Here is a 22,551-nt window from a genome sequence, read left to right as displayed (position 1 = left end):
AAACGCAATGGTGGAAAACGCACAGATGTGAATGTAACTCATAGGAAACCATGTTATATCAACTGTTGTGTGTTTCTGCAAAACTGAAAACGCATTAAAAAGTTGGCCCCCCTCCTCTATTGAATTGTATTGTAACTGTACTGTTTGCCCTTGTAAAGTGCTGCATAAACTGTGCGATATAAATCCTGTATAATAATAATAATAAAGGGAAGAATGCTCCTTACAGTTGTGGTCATTGGGAAGATACAGATGGATAAATAGATAATTGGTGTCAGTGGTTACTAATGTGAGAGGCAGAAGGTGCTTATTGCTAGGGGAACCCCAATAAACCTCTGAAGGAACCCTGCTTGGGAAAGGCTGGTCTATAGAACCTGGAATGTAGAAGGTTAATTCTCTTGGCATGCGGCTGCTTACAGTCCAAGCCCTGGAAATGCTGGGAAATAAATCTGCACAAACATGCAGAGGGATGTCGAAATCTGCAGCCTCTCCTCCCTCACAGGAAGAGTAGTATTTCCAGCACTGAGGCCGGACATGAACACAGAGTACAGGAACAGTGCGAAGCACTGATACTCTACAGGGATGTCTGCTCTGTCCAGGACCAGCCGATGACACCAAGGTCCCATCAGATACAGGAGGTATTACTACATCTCTATACCATGGCATAGGAGAGGAGGGGGTGATGTGCCAGCTTATATCTACACACTGTTCACCTATTATCACCTATTCTATATATACTGGGAGTACATCTCTTCTGTACTCATTTTCTGCATACTTCTCTAATTACAATCGTTCATTCTTTTCTTCCCTTTCCTCTCCTTTTTTATTTTCTTCCCCTTTTCTTCTTTACTTTTCTTCCCTTTCCTCTCCTTTTCTTTTCTTTTTGTTTTCTTGTGTTTTCTTCCTTTTCTCTCCTTTACTTTTCTTCGTTATCCCTCCTCTTTTTTCTCTCCTTTTCTTTTCTTCCTTTTCCCTCCTCTTCTTTTTCTTTTCTTTTCTTATTTTTTCTACTTTTTCTTTTCTTCCTTTTTCTTTTCTTCCTTTTTTCTCCTTTACTTTTCTTCCCTTTCCCTTCTCTTCTTTTTCTCTCCTTTTCTTTTCTTCCTTTTCTCTCTTTTACTTTTCATCCTTATCCCTCCTCTTCTCTTTCTCTCCTTTTCTTTTCTTCCTTTTCCCTCCCTCCCTTCTTTTTCTTCTTTTCTTCCTTTTTTCTCCTTTACCTTTCTTCCCTTTCCCTTCTCTTCTTTTTCTCTCCTTTTCTTTTATTAATTGTCTCTCCTTTACTTGTCTTCCCTTTCCCTCCTCTTCTTTTTCTCTCTTTTTAATTTCTTCCTTTTCTCTCTTTTACTTTTCATCCTTATCCCTCCTCTTCTCTTTCTCTCCTTTTCTTTTCTTCCTTTTCCCTCCCTCCCTTCTTTTTCTTTCCTTTTTCTTCTTTTCTTCCTTTTTTCTCCTTTACTTTTCTTCCCTTTCCCTTCTCTTCTTTTTCTTCTTTTCTTCCTTTTTTCTCCTTTACTTTTCTTCCCTTTCTCTCCTCTTCTTTTTCTCTCTCTTTAATTTCTTCCTTTTCTCTCTTTTATTTTTCTTTCCCTTTCCTCTTTTTATTTTCTTACTTTTCTCTCCCTTTGTATCTTCTTCTATTTCTCTAATTTTCTTTCCTTTTTTCTTTTCTTCAGTTTCTCTCCTTTTTAGTTTTCTTTTTGTTTCTCTCCTTTTCTTTTCTTCCTTTAGGGCCAGTTCACACCAGACGCAGTTCCGTTCAGTTCCGTGTGCATTTTTCTGCACTAAAAATGCATGCACGGTGTTTTCCATGTATTCCAATGGCTCTACTTGGCTCTAGTTCACACCATGCAGTCAGTTTCCGGTCAGTTTCTGCTCTGGAAACTGACCGGAAACTGACTGCATGGTGTGAACTAGAGCCAACTAGAGCCATTGGAATACATGGAAAACACTATGCATGCATTTTTTAGTGCAGAAAGGGCCAGTTCACACCAGACTCAGTTCCGTTCAGTTCTGTGCGCATTTTTTCTGCACTAAAAATGCATGCACAGTGTTTTCCATGTATTCCAATGGCTCTAGTTGGCTCTAGTTCACACCATGCAGTCAGTTTCCAGTCAGTTTTTGGTGCAGAAAATGCACACGAAACTGTACGGAACTGCGTCTGGTGTGAACTGGCCCAAAAAATGCACATGAAACTGTATGGAACTGCATCTGGTGTGAACTGGCCCCTACCGCATTTTCTTTTCTCTCCTTTTCTTTTCTTAATTTGCTCTCATTTTCTTTTTTCCTTTTCTTTTCTCTCCTCTTCTTTTTTGTTTCTTTTCTCTCTTTTGCTTTTTTTCCTTTCTTTTTTCTTTCTTTCTTTATTTGAAGCTGACTAGTGGTATGAGATTATTATTATTATACAGGTTTTATATAGCGCTAACAGTTTGCGCAGCGATTTACAACGTTAGGGCAAACAGTACAATTACAATACAATTCAATACAGGAGGAATCAGAGGGCCCTGCTTGTTAGAGTTTATAATCCAAATGATTGCAAACTTATGTTGGTCCAGCTTGGTAGAGTGTAGAGTGTAGGCATGCATCTCATACCTGAATGATCGCTGGGGAAGCTTACTTTCACTGTAGTAGTTGCCACTATTTGGATTTGCTTACACTCGCAGTCAGTAAAAACAGGCTCTTAAAGTGGTATTAAACTCCATTTTCTTTTGTTATTAAATGAGCCCCAGGTTGTTGCCATAATCTGCAAGTATACACCGCATATTAGCACATTATGACAAACTTACCTATCAAACAAAGCCCTCCAATGCTGAGCAGTTACCACTCAGGGAACATCCATGTTCTCCTGTCTTCTTTCCCGGATGGCACTCTCCAGCCTCTTTAAATGGCCAGGTGATGATTATGTCACTGCCACGCATGGGTACAGGAGTCTCCATGATGGCACGGCGCTCTCCTCAATCACGACACAAGTTCTGTGCTGTAAAGGCAGAGGTAACACCACACGCGAAAGTGACATCATCAGCTGGAGGTGACATCAAAATCTTGTAAACCGCTCAGCTTAACCCCTTTGGGCTGCCAACTCCCAGCCCTTTAAGAAGTTGTAAATGCTGCGTTAAAGCCCACCCCCCGAGAGGCCCCATACATGCGTACAGCTGGCAGGAAGAGGTTAAAGGGGAGTTCCACCCACAATTTCACTTTTTAAATATAAATACCCCTGTAATACACAAGCTTAATGTAGTCTAGTAAAGTTAGTCTGTAAACTAAGGTCCGTTTTGTTAGGTTGTTAGAGCATTTAGTTAGTTTATAATCTAGAAATAGACCGTGGCCATCTTAAGTGTGGGCGTCATGAAGCCAGACTGTATGACTTCCAGGATTTCAGCCTTGCAGATCTCGCACATGCTCAGTGCTGCACAAGCAATGTAATAGGTTTCAGTCAGGTTTCCATAGCAACGGGAGTGTCAGAGGAAGTTGCCGCCCCTTCTCTATGCAAAAAGGCTATTTGCAAGGACTGCTGGGATACATGATGCCTATCCCAGAAACACTTGCGAATAGCCTTGTGACTTAACCTTTTGCCGACCGCGCCATAGCAGAAATACTGCTACAGCGCGGTCGAGTTATTGTGACAGGACGTCCCTGGGACGTCCTCGTGCACTTCCGCGTTTGCGCGTCCCCTGGGGCGCGCTCGCGGAAGTGTCCGTGCTCGCCGGGTCTAGAAGACCCGGCGCATCACGGATCACAGTAAATTGCCGCGAATCGCGGCTGTTTACCACGTGATCGCTCCGTCAAATGACGGAGCGATCACTTGTAAACAAACCGGCGTCATTTGATGACGCCGGTTCCTCCCTCTCCTCTCTGTACCGTTCGGTACAGTGCGAGAGGAGAGGAGGGGGGGGAGCGCGGGGTGTCAGCAGTGCTGTGGCTGGATCTGTGACAACTGCAGTCACAGATCCAGCCATCCCTCCCAGCTCAGCAATACTCTGCAATACCCCCCCATACTCTGCCATACCCCCCATACTCTGCCATACCCCCCCATACTCTGCCATACCCCCCCATACTCTGCCATACCCCCCCATACTCTGCCATACCCCCCCATACTCTGCCATACCCCCCCATACTCTGCCATACCCCCGCCATACCCCGCCATACCCCCGCCATACCCCGCCATACTCTGCATACCCCCCCATACCCCGCCATACCCCCCCATACTCTGCATACCCCCGCCATACCCCGCCATACCCCCCCATACTCTGCATACCCCCGCCATACCCCCCCATACTCTGCATACCCCCGCCATACCCCGCCATACCCCCCCATACTCTGCATACCCCCGCCATACCCCCCATACTCTGCATACCCCCCCATACTCTGCATACCCCCCCCCCATACCCCCATACCCCGCCATACCCCCATACCCCGCCATACCCCGCCATACCCCCATACCCCGCCATACCCCCATACCCCGCCATACCCCCATACCCCGCCATACCCCCATACCCCGCCATACCCCCATACTCCGCCATACCCCCATACTCTGCCATACCCCCATACTCCGCCATACCCCCATACTCTGCCATACCCCCATACTCTGCAATACCCAAATACTCCGCAATACCCCAATACTCCGCATATATAATGTTTTGGGGTTCTATGTAGTTTTCTAGCAAATAAATTGTGATTTTTCCATGTAGGAGAGAAATGTCAGAATTGGCCTGGGTGCTCCAGAACGCCTGATGGCGCTCCCTGCATGTTGGGCCTCTCTATGTGGCCACGCCGTGTAAAAGTTGCACACATGGGGTATCGCCATACTCGGGAGGAATAGCAGAATGTGTTTTGGGGTGTCATTCGTGGTATGCATATGCTGTGTGTGAGAAATAACCTGCGAATATGACAGAAACAAGTTTGTTTGTTTTTTTTTTACAGAATTTTCGGTCGTTTTTCTTTTATAGCGCAAAAAATAAAAAACCCAGAGGTGATCTAATACCACCAAAAGAAAGCTCTATTTGTGTGAAAAAAAGGACAAAAATTTCAAATGGGTACAATGTTGTATGACGGAGTAATTGTCATTCAAATTGTGAGAGCACCGAAAGCTGAAAATTGGTCTGGTCAGGAAGGGGGTTTAAGTGCCCAGTGGTCAAGAGGTTAATAGCCTAGGCTAATAAGGAGGAGGAAGTAATGAAGGACTACAAAATAAAGGTATTTACAAGCAACAAAATAAATAAAAATTGTCCATTCTGAACACTATGAGATTAGGGCATGCAGCACAGACAAACATAAAACAAAATGGGTGGAACTCCACTTTAAGAAGGTTTTAACCACTTAAGGACCGCCTCATGTATATATACGTCAGCAGAATGGCACAGGCAGGCACATCAACGTATATATACGTGCCCTGCTTGACGTGGGTCGGGGGTCCCCGGGGGACCCCCCCCGTACATGCGGCGGTCCCCGTGGCTTCAGGAGCGATCCGGGACGACGGCGCGGCTATTCGTTTATAGCCGCTCCGTCGCGATCGCTCCCCGGAGCTGAAGAACGGGGAGAGCCGTGTGTAAACACGGCTTCCCCGTGCTTCACTGTGTCGGCGCATCGATCGCGTCATTCCCTTTATAGGGAAGACACGATCGATGACGTCATTCCTACAGCCACACCCCCCTACACTAGTAAACACACACAAAGTAAACCCTAACTCCTACAGCGCCCCCTGTGGTTAACTCCCAAACTGCAACTGTCATTTTCACAATAAAGAATGCAATTTAAATGCATTTTTTGCTGTGAAAATGACAATTGTCCCAAAAATGTGTCAAAATTGTCCGAAGTGTCCGCCATAATGTCGCAGTCACGAAAAAAATCGCTGATCGCCACCATTAGTAGTAAAAAAAAAAAAAATGCAAAAAAACTATCCCCTATTTTGTAAACACTATAAATTTTGCGCAAACCAACCGATAAACGATTATTGCGATTTTTTTTACCAAAAATAGGTAGAAGAATACGTATCGGCCTAAACTGAGGAAAAAAAAATGTTATATATGTTTTTGGGGGATATTTATTATAGCAAAAAGTAAAAAATATAGCATTTTTGTCGCTCTATTTTTGTTTATAGCGCAAAAAATTAAAACCGCAGAGGTGATCAAATACCACCAAAAGAAAGCTCTATTTGTGGGGAAAAAAAGACGCCAATTTTGTTTGGGAGCCACGTCGCACGACCGCGCAATTGTCTGTTAAAGCGACGCAGTCCCGAACTGTAAAAACCCCTTGGGTCTTTAGGCAGCATTTTGATCCGGGGCTTAAGTGGTTAAAGGTATTTTGTAGGAAGACATATTTTAGGCTTTAATATCGGGAAAGTGCAAACGCTGGGTTTGAGACCACTTTAAGTTACAAAGGCAACTGGAAAGGGATGTACACATGCTGCAAGTTCAGTACTGATCACTCCTATGCCCATTGATAACAGTTTACTATGTTTCAGTTTATGAATGAACAGGAGCTGTTCATTTATCTTCAATAGTGAGGCTACAAAGAAAGGAATCTGTAAAAGAAAGTATCTGTGTCTTCAATTAATTTCTCTGTCTTAAAGGTGAGATGCCAGGGGTCTGTTTAGACCTGTGAGATCACACCAAAGCCCCCCCATAACAGTGTCGTAAAAAAAAAAAAAGAACAAAAAATTTTTTAATTTTTTTTTTAAATTGTAAAAAAAAAAAAAAAAAAAATTTTTAAATAAATTATTTTTGAAAATAAAAAAAATTATTTAAGAAAATTGTAAAAAGAATAAAAAAAAAAAAAAACGGTTGAAAAAATTAAGGGCTTATTCACACGGGTTCTCCAGCCCATGCAGTGTGAATGAGCTGTTTGTGTGGCGGGAGCCATCTATTACTTTATGAGAATGCTGCGACTGTATGAACACAACTGCAGGTCCTAATGAATGAGGCCTTAAAGGGTTTGTAAAGGATTTTTTTTGTTTATCTTAATAGCTTCCTTTACCTTAATGCAGTGCTGTTTTCATGTCCTCATTGTTCGTTTTTGCTCTCAAGTTGCTGTAATTCTTCTCTGATCTCCACACTTCCTGGTTGTCTGTTTCCTGATGACCACAGTACTGGGAGCTTTCTCTCTGTGGTCACTAATCAAGGAGGTGTGATTACTGTGTGTCTAAAACCCCACAGCACCAATCAGTTTCGTTTTCCAAACCATCACTGCCCTGTATTGGCTCTGTGGCTCTGTACATTACAGAAGCAGGAAACAACATGCAAAAACGAAACTAGAAACTGCAGGTACATTATATGATTGGTTTTTATCTATTTTTAATAATTTTTAAAAGGAATCAGTTAACTATTATGTCTCTATACCCTGTAAACAGTCATTTCAGCACCCCCCTATATGAATAATGCATAGATTCACCCATATTCATGCGGCCCCATTTAGGACGCCGGGCACGTGAATTACATCGGCGGGCTGTTTTTTTTTAAGCACCTGGTTAGAGCCATAGGCTCTAATAGTCTTCAAAATAGGGTGCATTCGTTGGCGTAGAGCATTGAGCCCACCCAGATGTGTTATGCCGCGTACACACGATCAGGCTCTAGAAAAAACGAAGTTTTTTTCAACCGATCATTAGAACGGCCTTGCCTACACACGATCGTGAAAAAAAAAATGCTCTAGCAAAGCGTGGTGACGTACAACATGTACGACGGCACTATAAAGGGGAAGTTCCATTTGGATGGAACCACCCTCTGTGCTGCTTTAGCTGATTTCGTGTTAGTAAAAGACGATTCACGCTTTTCTGTCTGTTACAGTGTGATGAATGTGCTTACTCCATTACGAACGCTAGTTTTACCAGAACGAGTGCTCCTGTCTCATAACTTGCTTCTGAGCATGCGCAGATTTTTCACGTCGTTAAAGCCCACACACGATCCTTTTTTACAATCCGAAAAACGACAACGTTAAAAACGTTGTTAAAAAATAGAGCATGTTTTTTTGCCCGTTTTTCAGAACCCGAAAAATGCTCTGAAGCCCACACACGATCGCTTTTAATGACATTAAAAAAAAAAAACGTAATTTTTTACAACCCGAAAAATGATTGTGTGTACACGGCATTAGAATAGTGAATGAATATTTAAAAACACTTCCATGCCCAATTTACTTTAGTGAATCGACTTTAACCACTTCGGCCCCGGAAAGTTTTACCCCCTTCATGACCAGGCCATTTTTTGCAATATAGCACTGCATTACTTTAACTGACAATTGCATGGTTGTGCGACACTGTACCCAAATAAAATTGCTGTCTTTTTTTCCCCCACAAACACAGCTTTCTTTTGGTGGTATTTGATCACCTCTGTGTTTTTTCTTTTTTGCCCTTTAAACAAAAAAAGAGTGACAATGTAAATAAACAAAACAATCTTTTTTTACTATCTACTATAATACATATGCAATTTAAAAATGTAAAAAATCAAATATCTTCATAAATTTAGGCCAATATGTATTATGCAAAAAAAATCCCAATAATTGCGCAAAAGATATGGGATATTTTTATGTATATATTTTTTTTTTTACTAGTAATGACGGCGATCAGCGATTTTTAGCAGGACTGCAACATTGCGGCGGACAAATCAGACACCTAAGGCCCCTTTCACACCAGCGGATCGTATGTCTGCTTTTTCATCCATCTGTTTACGGATGAAAAAGGGACAAACATTAATCCCTATGAGATAGTGGGTGTCAGCGGATGAAAATACACTCACACCCAATCTCATCAGTGTCCGCAATGCTCCAATTCTGCAGACGGAGGAAAATCCTATTTTTCCATCCGTCTGCACAGCGGATCAGGTGAACACGGACAGACGGTCTGTGTTCATCTGATCCCCCCATACGGGAGAGCGGAGATCTAACAGGGCGGTCCCTGCACAGTGTGCAGGGACCGCCCTGTCATCTGCCGACTCAGTGGGGATCAACGGAGCGATCCCCACTGAGCAAGCGGATACACATGTGAGAGGGGCCTAACTGACATTTTTTACACTTTTTTGGGAACCAGTCAGGGGCGGACTGACCATTTGGGCCCTCGGGCACTGCCATGCCACTGGGGGTCCCATCAGGGTTGCCAGCCTCAGTAAAACCAGGGACATTATGTAAAAATCTATTTTTTTAAGAATCCCAATATTATAGCTGCCCCGCTTCTCCAGTACCTTTTCAGTGTGTGTATGTGCATTCTGTGTGTATGTATGCCCGGGGGCCCCATGGTCTCCTATTTCCTGGGGGCCCCATGAGTTGTCATTCTGCCCCTGAACCAGTAACACTAATACAGTGATCTGTGCTAAAAATATGCACTGTTACTGTACTAATGACACTGGTAGGGAAGGGATAAACACCAGGGGCGAGCAAAGGGTTAAGTGTGTCCCTAGGCGGTGTTTGCTAACTGTGTGGGGATTGTTCTGACTGGGAGAACACAGAGATCTGTGTTCCTGTCAGAACAATCACAGGTGGCCGGCAGACATCACGTCCGCCGGACCCACTGATTGGCTCCCCTCTGTGCGCCCCTTGGAGCCTACTGCAAGAAGCGACGTACAGGAAAATGGGTCGCCTTGGGATGCCTTGCCGCAGTAAATGTGCGGAAGGCATTCCGGAAGTGTTTAATGCTTTTTGAAGTAAATAGCGTATTAGGGATAGTGAATTGACATTTTTAATATCGAATGTAATATTTGGAAAAAAAATTGTCAAATGATCCAAATATCGCTTGCTATATCATTTAGTAAATTGAGCCCAGTGTGTCACATTATAAATACTACAGGCTCATTTACACTGTCTGTTTCCATGCATTCACAGTGCAGGCAAATTAATGAAAAACTGAAAATACATAGGGCCTGATAATCAGTGGCTCAGTGTGAGGTATTGTGACAGAAATATTATGTGCAAAGTTTGGTGTAAAAAAGTCACAGATTGTACCAAAAAGATCTACGATTGTAGTGACCATAGTTTTTAAATGGGAAAGTGACATGTGTGCCCCTCAGGTGTCCGTGAGGTGATTACCACTCAGGAAGATTCTGAGCTCTGAAGTGCTGAATGTTAGGAAAATGTGTGTGTTTTTGACTGTTAGCTAAGGACAGAAAAGTCAATGTTGAAATAGAATTCACGAAAAGCCAGTAGTTACTGAACTCAGTGCAAGGTTCAGAAGAGGAGCCAGGGGTATCAGTGGAATAGCAAATAAAAAGGAGGTTTGCCAAGTATGGTTACCATACCATTACCACTCAATTCAATCCAAAAGGAGTACAAAACAATGTTATACATCGCTAAAGCCCACTTCCATACTACCTTTCACTTTGAATAGTTTGTTTGGCCCAAACAAACAATTTAAAGTGAAATGAATGTTGAAGTTGGGCTTTAACAATGTATCTGTACTCCTTTTGAATTGAATTGAGCGGTAAAAGTAAACATAATTCCCAAATATGAATAGGAGTCACTTGCCACCTACTGCTTGGAGTACTAATGCGTTTATTCTATGCACATAAAATATCAAATAAATAGGAATATCCCAATTTCTGACGCACGTGTCGCATTTCGCAGAAACATGCATTGTGATTCATTGCTTATTTAGGGCTTTAGGACATATTTTGCAACCTGCGCTATTTTGTTGGCACACTGCCGGTAGTTTTTTGGGTTCATAGTTTCCAACTGACAATGTACTTACAAGCTGTGCTGCCTACAGATTGATTCTTATGCGTTCCATAGGGGTGAATGATAACATTTGTAAAATATACTGTATGTACATCAGATTTTCATGTTTTTAAGTTTTACAGCTAGGTACGTGACAGGCTTGGTAAGGATTTTAAAATGTAAAGGGAGGAAGAGTTAGGACCTTTGTGTAGTTTTTACTGCTGTATCCCATTTGGGGACATTTTCTCTCACTTTTTGCATGGTCAGCAACACAAAGAGAAAAGAGAATCCCTCCAACAAGGACAAAGTACTTTTTTATTAGAGTGGGTGAGGCTTGCTGTATGTATCTCTGTTGAAGACGGTTTCCCTCACTTCCTGTATAGTTATTGGGGTTGGCGAGAAGGGAACTCTTTCCAACAGGGACATACACAGCTGTAAAAGCGTGACAGAAGTTTCAACACTTCCTTACTCTCAGTGCCGGTACAAGGTCACGTAGAGCCCAGGGTGACCATGCTAAACTGCGCCCCCCCAAGATGTATGAGCATTATGTGTCAGCAAAAATCCCCCCCCAAAAAATTGAGCACTAATCTGCATGATCACCCCCTAAACTTATATCCCCCCTCCTCCCAGTAAAAAGTTACCACCCTGCTGAAATCCCCCCTCCCAGAACAAGTCACCCCCCTCAGCTCAAATTCTCTCCTTCCGCATATGCTCCCAGCACACCCCCCCCCCCCCTCCAAAAGAAAATCCCCCTTCATAGCACAAATCTGCAACCCCTCAAATCTCCCCACAGAGCACAAAACCTCTCCCTCCCACTCCAAATATCCCCTTCCAGCACAAATTCCCCACCCCTAATCCTCCATTCTAGTACAAAGCACCCCCCCACCCCAAATTTTCCCTCTAGCACAAATGCCACCCAAACATCCCCACTAGCACAGATCCCCCTCCCAAAAAAAGTCCCCTTCTACCACATTACGTTTTCTAGCACAAACCTCCCCAATTCCCCCTCTGAGCAGAAATCCTCTTCCCCATTCCTTCATTCAACACAAATCAACCCCAAATCACCACTCCTAGCACACCTCCCCAAATTTTCCCTCCTAGAATAATTCTTACCTCCTGCTGCCCCCCCAAATTCCCCCTCCCAACACAAATTCCCTCCGCTTAATCTCCTTATGGTGCCCCCGCACCTCACATGCTACCACAGTGCCCAGGGCAGCCGTTCCTCCTGCCTACCCCTTGTCCCGGCCCTGCTTACTCCTGCTTACAGCCAAAAGATGAAAACTTTGGGACCCACTTTAAAAAAGTGCAAATTTATAGACTTTTATTTTATTTTATTTTTTTTACGTTTCTGCTGTAAGGTGTTTAGCAGAAATTGAACATTTTTCTAAAAAGAAATATCCTTGTATTTTTTTTAACATGCATTTTAACTACTTTACCTAATTCAATATATTTATTAATCTGATTCATAGGTAATGAGTAGAATTAGTTGCAGATGTTTTTCTCTGCTAGAAAACCGATGCATAAACATTATTTAGGCCCCTTTCAGATGGGTGGACGCCGCCAGTGGATCCACCTGCTCAGTGGGGAATCTGTCCACTGATCCCTGCTGAGAGGTGGATGGCTGGCCCGCTCCGATTATTCAGATTGGACATGGACACAGCCTGCTCTCCTTTATGGATGGTCGGATGGAAACGGACCGCCTATAAGTTTCCATCCGACTGTCATTCTATCCGATCGCCATCTGTCTGTTTTTAGCAGATAGAATTGAATTAGATGTCAAGGGACACATGTCAACTGACATCTGCCGCTTCATAGAGGGCAATGAATGGTCCGATCTGGTCCACCTAAAACACTGACAGGCGGACCCAGTTGGTCTGCCCGTATAAAAGAGGCCTTACACATAAGGGGCTAGATTCAGAGAGAATTTACGCCGGCGTATCTATAGATACGCTGCGTGAATTCAAATCTGCGCCGGCGTATCTTCTTTCTGTATTCAGAAAGCAAGATACGCCGACATTAGCCTAAGATGCGACTGGCGTAAGTCTCTTACACGTCGTATCTTAGGGTGCATATTTACGCTGGGCGCTAGGTGGCTCTTCCGTCGTTTTCGGCGTAGAATATGCAAATGACCTAGATACGCCGATTCACAAATTTACGTACGCCCGGCGCTATTTTTTTACGTTGTTTACGTTAGGCTTTTTCGGCGTAAGGTTACTCCTGCTAATAGGAGGCGCACGCAATGTTAAGTATGGCCGCCGTTCCCGCGTCGAAATTTGAATTTTTTACGTCGTTTGCGTAAGTCGTTCGCGAATAGGGCTGGACGTAATTTACGTTCATGTCGAAACCAATGACGTCCTTGCGGCGTACTTTGGGGCAATGCACACTGGGAAATTCCATGGACGGCGCATGCGCCGTTTCGGGAAAAACGTCAATCACGTCGGGTCACCAAGAATTAACATAAAACACACCCCCACATCCACATTTGAATTACGTGCGCTTACGCCGGCCCCATTTACGATACGCAGCCGTAACTTAGAAGGCAAGTGCTTTGTGAATACAGCACTTGCCTCTCTAACTTACGGTGGCGTAGCGATACGCTGCGACCGCGGTAACTATGCGCGCCCCTACCTGAATCTAGCCCAAATTTTGTTTCTGAAGAAAATACTAACGATCAGTGTTTAAAGTTATAACACAAAGGGGTTGATTTATGAAAGGCAAATAGACTGTTCTCTTTGCAAAGAAAATGTACATTAGCTTAGTGAAAAAAGTAAAGCGTTGCTGACTTTCATCATCCAATCATGTGCAAGCAAGAATACTGTTTTTATTTTCCTTGCACATGATTGTGTAGTACATTTTCACCGTATTCATTAAGCTCTGGGGAAAATTCCCCTGCAACGTGAACAGTCTATTTGCCTTTAGTAAATCAACCCTAATAACCTCTGTCTCTAGGGCTATGAATAACAGGCATGTTTTCACAGTATGTTCTACAGACAGCTGTGATAAGCGTACTGTCATTGTGGTCAAGGTGATTCATATTTTTACAAGAGCAGATAACCTCTTACGGGAAAAGTTTTGTTATCTTTCTGTTCATTATATAAAGTGCATGTTTCTAACAATATATTATTTTCTTGCTTAGAAATTCCAAATTTGAAGACGTTTTAAGGTGTTTTTTTTTTCTTTATCCCCCCCCCAGACCCCCTTTATAGCAGATTGTTTGCCAAGGTTCTATTTGTATTTTCAGCCAGACATCGGAGTGCCATAATCTCTGAATGATCAAGCTCCAGTGCTAGTGTTAGGGGTCTCTTTATAAAATATTTGTTGGGTGAATGTCACACACATTGTTGCTGGCTGGACAAATTTCCCTGTATTTACTGTAATAGATTAATTCTCATGATTCTTTACTCCACCTAGTGGCCAAGATACAGTATAGTTTTCTGAAATACCTCAATAAGCTTAGACGCTCACTTCACAGTGGGCATTTGGCGCCTAATTAAGCTCAAAAATCAATCAAAAAAATCAATCAATCAATAAGAAAACATACCGTATTATGGCCACTAAATGTAGCTGATGACCATAGGAATTAGTCTATTATAGAAGATACTGGGAAAATTCATCCAGCCTGCACATGTGTGTTAAGGGCCTTTCGCTACCAGAGCTTTTTGCATATTTTTTTTTGCACCCATATAAAAAAATAATTTTAGGCCTGCAGATTCATTAAAACACCCAAACATTATACAGTATATTTTTTTAAAGCAGATAACCTGTAGAATAAAATGGTCTTTGTTCCTATTATTTATGTACACAATATTCAGGGAATGGCTTACCAAGTGCAAACTTTCTGTTAAAGATACCCTAGTAAACTTTCCATGAGGGTGGGGATGGGGGGGGGGGGGTGTCATTTGGGAGAGGCACACTCTGATTGGGCTGCTGTACAGTCACGTAATTGTATTAATTAGAAAGTCGAAAGTAGGCTTGTGGAGTGTCCACATACTTCCAGTGGCTACAGCTGCTGGGAATGTGTGGAAACGCCCCTGTTGTCACTGATGTAGGACTTGTGGTGGTGGGAGTAAAATGGATTAAAGTGGACCCAGCATGAGATTTATATTTTAACATTAAAGGGGTTGTAAAGGATTTTTTTGTTTTCCCTAAATAGCTTCCTTTACCTTAGTGCAGTCCTCCTTCGCTTACCTCATCCTTCCATTTTGCTCAAGAGGCTTTCTCCACACCAGGAAGAAGCCTCGCATTACGGTGTGTAGTTACAGACCGAAGAACAGGAAGTGAGGATTTCTCAGAAGAAATAAGGACATTTAAAAGCAAAATGGAAGGATGAGGTAAGTGAAGGAGGACTGCTCTACGGTAAATGAAGCTATTTAGGGGAAAAACATTTTTTCCTTTACAACCCCTTTAACCCCCCTGGCGGTATCCCCGAGCGTGACTCGGGGTTGGTTTTTCATGTTACGATCGGTAACCCCGAGTCACGCTCGGGGTAGACATGCAGAGCCTGCAGCGTGTGCTGGCTTACCTTCTCCTGGATCCAGCGATGTCACCACGCTGTGTGAGCGAGCGGGACCTCGCTCGATTCACACAGCGTCCTCCTGTGCCGCCGATCTCCGTTCCCTGCGACGTTACGACGCACAGGAGCGGAGATCGGCGCCAAATTCAAAAAAGTAAACAAACACATTGCATACAGTATACTGTAATCTTATAGATTACAGTACTGTATGTAAAAAAAACACACCCACCTTGTCCCTAGTGGTCTGCCCAGTGTCATGCATGTCATTTTATATAATAAAAACCTTTCTTTCTGCCTGCAAACTGTAGATTGTCCATAGCAACCAAAAGTGTCTTTTTATGTCAAAAATGGTTTTAGATCAGCTAGAAAACAGCGATAATAAATTATAATCACTTGCAGAATTGTGCGATAGCGTTTTGCGGGGAAATTCGTCATAAAAAAAATAAATAATGACAGCAACAATTCTGCAACTGAGCAAATTTCAGTGATTCTGAGTTGATTACATTATTGAATATTTTTTATTTTAATTATATTATTATTTGTTATAATTATTTATAATTATTTATTATATTATAATTTAATTTTTTTTTTTTTTTTAAATGTCATACCCGGGATGCCTATTAGATTCTTGTTTGGTCAGATTTAAGTGAGTTATTCCTAAAAACCACAGGCCTACAGTATAAAACGCCAAATTTCCTTGCAAATAATTGTACCGCTTTTGGTACGTAATTCCAGACAGATTCATACCGCCAGGGAGGTTAAGTGCATGTATGGAAAGTACTGTGTATGTGTAACAATTACAGGAATTCATTACCTCTCAGAGACCACAATAATCATAATAATGCCTTTAGTTGCTTTTTCCCTCAATTGTATGGAGTCATCTTTGTTTAGGAAACATCCTGGACCAGACTTTCTCAACCGTTTTGTTTCACTTTCAATACATTTTTTGTGAAAAAATTATGAAGTACAAAACATAGTATAAGAAAACCTTTCAAAATAGCCAAGATGTTAGGCAGCAGGAACGTGGCTTCAACCTTTTTATTTCAAAGGAACCCTTGAATTAATTTTCAGGTTTTAGAGAACCCTTGCTAAACATTTTCATATCTACAGCTCACAGTACACGAGCATGATAGTAAGTTGTAGATACAATCATTAAAGCTATGTTTAAATAACCACAAAAATGCAAATATTGTCTGAAAAAGCAAAGCAGGCAATTAAAACTGTAATGTTTCCCTACATTGGTGGTCAGGGGAGAACCCCCTCTTACTTTGATGGTCAGTGGGGAGAGCCCCCTTACATTGGTGGTTAGCTGAGAAGGGTCTCTTACATTTATGGTCAATAGGGCAAGGGAACCCTCACATTGGTGGACAGTTAAAGAAGGGCTTTTATACGATTAATTAGTGAAGAAGACCTTCCGTACATTGGTTGTCAGTATAAAAGTGTCCCCTATATTGAATGTCAGCGGAGAATGGCCTCCTTTACATTTATTGGTTAACAGAGAAGGGCCTCTTACATTTATGGCCTGTAGGGCAAGGGACCCCACACACTGGCGGACTATTGAAGATCATAAATGATTGATTAGTGAAGAAGACCATCCTTTACATTGGTTGTCAGTAGAAAATGTTCCCCCATTTGAAGGTCATTGGAGAAGGGCCTCACTTACATGGGTGATTAGCAGAGAAGGACCTCTTACTTGTATGCCCAGTAGGACAAGAGACCCCTCACACTGGTGGACAACTGAAGATCATTCTTTATATTATTGATTAGTGATTAAAGGCCTGTACACACGATATGAAAAGCGGATAGAAAAAATTTGTACGACAAGCTTGGATCATTTGTACGGTGCTTTCGACAGCCGATTTTGCTTTTTCGTCAGACAAAAGCTGGATTTGCAGACTATAAAACTTTTGTTGGATGTGAACTCAACGTTCAATTTTCGTTTCATCAGTACGGTTTTCATCTGAAAAAAATCGTAAGAGCAAGACTACGCATGCTCAGAAACGAAAGAATACATACAAAACTATTCAACATAGTATGTCACTTCTGACGTTGTATTCTGCCCTACGAAAATTTTCATATTGTGAGTAACCTCTTCACTTTCGACATGAGACTAGCATACTACAAAAAACGGATGTTTGGTCGTCCGAAAATCTAAGTGTGTGTACGAGGCTTAAGACCTTCCTTTTAGGGCTGTGGAAATTAAAGATTAATTCCTCAATTAATCGTTAATTCTTTTGATCGGTACTAGTGGTGCAACGGATCGTAAATGATCCATGATCCGAACGGGTCACCATATGCGGATCAGTACACCACGTAATCCGTGGAGCTCCGCTGCTGCCTCTGCCATAGGAAAGGCCACGGCTTCGGCCTAGCTCCAGGAGGCGCGGCCATCTTGGTCCACCCAGCGGCAGCCTAGGTGAGCCTAGAGCCGCTCGCTGACGTCATCACCCGGCCTCAACTGCTCGTGTTCACCCGGCTTCTCTGGTAAGACTAAGCAAGCACTAATCTTCCTATACAGTGGGGAGATTTGGACCATATTACAGTGTAGAGATGTCTGTGGATTACAGTGGGGAGATGTCTGTGGATATTACAGTGGGGGAGATGTCTGTGGATATTACAGTGAAAAGATGTCTGTGGATATTACAGTGGGGGAGATTGTGGATATTACAGTGGGGGAGATGTCTGTGGATATTACAGTGGGGGAGATTGTGGATATTACAGTGGGGGTGATTGTGGATATTACAGTGGGGGAGATTGTGGATATTACAGTGGGGGAGATGTCTGTGGATATTACAGTGGGGGAGATGTCTGTGGATATTACAGTGGGGGAGATGTCTGTGGATATTACAGTGGGGGTGATTGTGGATATTACAGTGGGGGTGATTGTGGATATTACAGTGGGGGAGATGTCTGTGGATATTACAGTGGGGGAGATGTCTGTGGATATTACAGTGGGGGAGATGTCTGTGGATATTATAGTGGGACTATCTATGGTGGTGATCCGTAAAATGTATGTGCGTTATAATTAATCGAAATTAGTCGATTAATCGATAAAAAAAAAAACGATTATTTGAACACGAAAATTTTAATCAGTAACAGCCCTACTTCCTTTACATTGATTGTCATTAGAAAACTGTCCCCTATTTAAAGGTCAGTAGTGAAGGGCCTCCCTTATATTTGTGGCCAGCAGAGAAGAACTCCTTACATTTATGTTCGAAGGATAAAGACTCTCATATTATAGGAATGTTGGAGCAAAAATGTCCATTATACTAGTGGTTTTGTTAGAGGTTACTCAAAGAACCCATAGCAACCTCTAAAGGAACCCTATGGTCCCAAGGAACCCAGGTTCAGATAAGCTGTCCTAGACAGAGATGCTAGCTCAGGGTTGAAAGAGCTATGTAAACCTTAGTACCTATGTCGTTCTGGCTGTGTTTACAAATCTCTCACACAGATCAAACTCCTTCTGCAGACTCTCACCTTGTGATTTACTACTAAGTTTTAATGTACATTTTTAGAGATCACTGGCAGAGAGGAGACTGAATAAATGCTTTGCCCTGCTTGCAGCAGACTGGTGACATCATCGCAGCCTAGGCAGAATAACTGGAATAGAGCTCTAAGATTAGTTTTAAATAATAAGAAAGGTAGAACTTTTTTGAAAATGTATACTGTTGCTCTATATAGTGGCGTTACAGGAATTTTTTTCATGCAGATTTGTAAAGGTAATAAATGGTCCACTTGAAGCCATACCACTATTGATGAAACTAGAAATTGCAGCTGACACTTTTCTATGAAGGAGTCTTTGAAAGTAGAGTGTTTTGATCCTATAGGAAAAAATGTTTTGCTCACACTACCTTTCTGTTTTAGGGGGATGTAAAAAGGAAGTAACATTTTATTGTACCAGAGAAGAGTTTAATGTCAGATCTATAAAAATATCAAAAACCCTTCCTATAGCCACTATCAGTCACCTAACACATATGGATCTAAACAAGTTTAGTTACATAACCTGAAAAAGTGTGTGTTTTAGACTTGGAATTCCAAATGATCAGTAAGCTAGTGTAGATATTTTTATCCACAAATTACTGGCATTGCTCCATGTGCTTCAGATTTTCCATCTCTGAAGGCAACAGGGTGTGTAGAGCCACCAACACATTATCCTGCTTGCAAAACAGGTCAGGATTAAGTATAGTGTGTAGTAATTTAGGTGCGTCACTATCCTAAACCTGAACTGCAATTTATAGTAAGGTAAACAGGGTGAGAATGATGCAGTTGACAGACGGCTGGTGTCTTTATGTTGCAAGATCTAAAAAACACCTGAATAACCTGCTTTTACAGTCAGAATGTATAAAGCAAAGCTCCAGACAATCAATAGCAAGATAAATATGAATAGCCTATTTTAAAGATAAAATACAAAAAGAAAAGTTTTTGCTGCAATATTCATATTGAACCCAGAGATTTCCCTCGCAATTCTTTTTTTTTTCTGCTGCTAGATATCCTCAGTCTGATGTCCAGCATCTTTCAACACACTTCGTCTGGGCCCATATTCTCCTGGACCCACCTTAGCCTGTGACTGGACAGTGAATAAAAAAGCAAAACAGTGATGAGCTCATCTCTTTGTTACTCTTAGTAGCATGCTTCTTGTCAGCACATAAACTTATTGTCTGGTTGTACTGCTTCTTCCTCTTAGGCCGCGTACACATGATTGGTCCACCTGATGAGAACGGTCCGAAGGACCGTTGTCATCGGTTAACCGATTAACCTGACTGATGGTCCATCAACCCTACATAACGCGGTGACGTAAAACAGAACGACGTGCTGACAAAAAACGAAGTTCAATGCTTCCAAGCATGCGTCGACTTGATTCTGAGCATGCGCGGGTTTTTAACCGATGCTTTTGCATACTAACGATCTGTTTTGACCTATCGGTTAGGCTTCCATCGGTTCAATTTTAAAGCAAGTTCTCATTTTTTTGACCGAAGGTTAAAGAACCTATGGGGCCTAAACACGATCGGTTTGAACTGATGAAAACGGTCCTTCAGACCGTTCTCCTCTGGCGATCCTATCGTGTGTACGCGGCCTTACACTTCAGCCCTTATATACAGAGACTGCATAGCAGGCCAAATTCAAATACTTACACTGCTTTTATTTACAAAATATATTTGAGGATGTATTTATAGTTCTATAGGTGTGTTCATTTGTGTTTTTAATATCTCCCCAGAGGTAATTTCTTGTACAAACATATATTTTTTTTATTGCTATAGATCCAGTGGGGAAGAGTTAAAGTGGTTGTAAAGTCAATGTCAGGATTACTTAGTGCTTCTGCTCCTCATTCCAGCATCCGGGTGTTGGCTGTTGCATTCCCCCGTCTGTGTTCACCTGCAAGGTGATTGATCTGGTCAGTCACCTGATATAAGCAAAGTGAACACTCTATCCCTTGTTTGTCATAGAGACAGAGTTACCTGCATTGTTTCTGATCAAGCCTCCCATTTGTCTGCCCTGCTTTGCTGTTGGATTTCCCTGTGTATGACCCAGATCGGATATTGGACTATTCCCCGAACTCAGCCTGCCTTTTACCTAGACTGTCATTGGACCGGATATTGGATTATTCCCTGAACTCAGCCTGCCTTTTACTTGGACTGTCATAGAACCACGCTATATGTCTGCTAAACTCCAAGTAGTCTGTTGTTTGCTCTGTTTGCGTCTTCACTGGTGTGGTGGCCAGGCACTATAACATTGTGTATAAGTCCTGGTGGCAACCAAGTACCGGTAGGCCTGCTTGCCTTAAAGGAAAGGGGGCTGCTATAGTTGAAACACACAGTAGATAGCTATAGTGTCTGACCACCTGCATTGGGGTAGATGTGACATTTGTGACAGTCAATTTTTTTTTTATCTTAGTGAATTCTATGCATTAAGATTAAAAACCTTCTGTGTGTAGCAGCTGTCCCAGCACCCCCTAATACTTACTTAAACCACATCTCTCTCTAGCGATGTTCGCAACTTCCTCAGCCGTCTGGGACTCTGCCCTTTATTGGCTGAGACACAGCAGCGGTGTCATTGGTTCCCACTGCTGTCAATCAAAGTCAGTTAGTCAATCAGGAGAGAGAGGGGATGGGGCCGAACTGAGGCTCCGTGTCTGAATGGACACAGGGAGCTGTGACTCGGATTTCCCCATAGCAAGCTGCTTGCTGTGGGGGCACTCGTCAGGAGGGAGGGGCCAGGAGATCCAAAGAGGGACCTGAGAAGAGGAAGATCTGGGCTGCTCTGTTCACAGAGCATGCAAGTAGAACATGTTTGTTATGTTTGTTATTTTTTGCTTTCACTTCTGCTGTTGTGATACCCAAAGAAGAAATAGGGATGTAGTTATCTGAGACAGCAATAAAAAAATATTGACTTTTGAATTGTCATTTTTTTTTTATGGCTTCATTCACACGGGCATATGCATAATTTCTGCACAGAATGCAGGTTTTTGCTGGCAGAGCTAGCAGAAGATCCTGCTTAAAATAGGTGCCTAAAGTTCTCGTGTTTACATGCACAGTGTTTAGACGCTGAAAATCTAAAAATCTATCTAAAGATAGTTTTCTATTTGAGATACATTAATAATTTACATATATTTGTAAGACAGATGAAGGATGTCCTGTTAGTGGACATCCACTCACCTGCTGCCGCCACGTCCCTCACCTTGTTGTATCACTGCCACATTACCAGCCGTCCCATTAAAGTGAATGGTGAGTCAACAGCAGTTTAGAGGTGGAGCCGCTGCAGGACAGAGATGACAGTTGCTCTTTAAAAATTATGATTTTAAATCGACTTGATTTAAATCAAATCCATTCTGATTCTAATGTGGCATTTTAGAGACCCAAGTGAATGAGCCCTATTTCTCACTCCAGATATCCAAACAGCTCTGCTTTTGAGCACTCAAGTATTGTACATCTTTATGATAAAGCTTTTATGGGGATGTAAACAAAAAAAACAGAAGGCTGACGCTGCGCTAACGTAAAATATTGAAATAAATGACAGTGAATACAGTGAACTGTGAGCTGCTAGCACTAAAAAGTTGTGTACAACAACTCAATAAAACATAGAAAAAACAAAAGGGAGTGCAGCGCTAGTAAATGATAAATAAAATATATAGCTCATGAAAGTATATATGAATACAAGCTCATCCTAAAACAAATAAAGAGAGCAAGGAAAAAAGAAAGTGAAAAGGGTTTGGTGTAATAGGAAGAAAAATCTCCAAAAGCCACTCAGTGGTGAAGGGTTAAGTGAAATAAAGTCCAGCGTTATATCTTGTGATGAAAACAACTGCCAAGAAGAGTGATCAAGTGAACTCCAATTTTCTGCTATTAGGATAGATCTTCACACTGTACCGGTGAGTTAAGACTGCCTGCTTACCAAAAGGAGAGACTGCTTTGCAT

The 22,551-nt window shown here is 42.2% G+C and overlaps 1 protein-coding gene across 2 annotated transcripts in view; it reads left to right on the top strand.

The window, feature by feature from the left end:
• The first annotated feature begins 467 nt into the window (after window positions 1–467).
• Window positions 468–22,551, top strand: part of IL1R1 (interleukin 1 receptor type 1) — a 96,212-nt gene continuing 74,128 nt past the window's right edge. Inside the window, exon 1 of one of the 2 annotated variants that reach the window (XM_040336413.1) lies at window positions 468–635. In XM_040336413.1, coding sequence (XP_040192347.1) covers window positions 606–635 — 30 coding nt within the window. In that variant the 5' untranslated portion in view covers window positions 468–605. The remainder of the gene's footprint in view (window positions 636–22,551) is intronic. The other variant, XM_040336412.1, reaches the window with a different exon arrangement.

This window comes from Rana temporaria, chromosome 2 (genome assembly GCF_905171775.1).
Source record: "Rana temporaria chromosome 2, aRanTem1.1, whole genome shotgun sequence".
In the NCBI taxonomy this organism is placed as follows: Eukaryota; Metazoa; Chordata; class Amphibia; order Anura; family Ranidae; genus Rana; species Rana temporaria.
The sequence above is the reverse complement of the archived record's forward strand: the minus strand, read 5'-3'. Positions and strand labels throughout refer to the sequence as shown.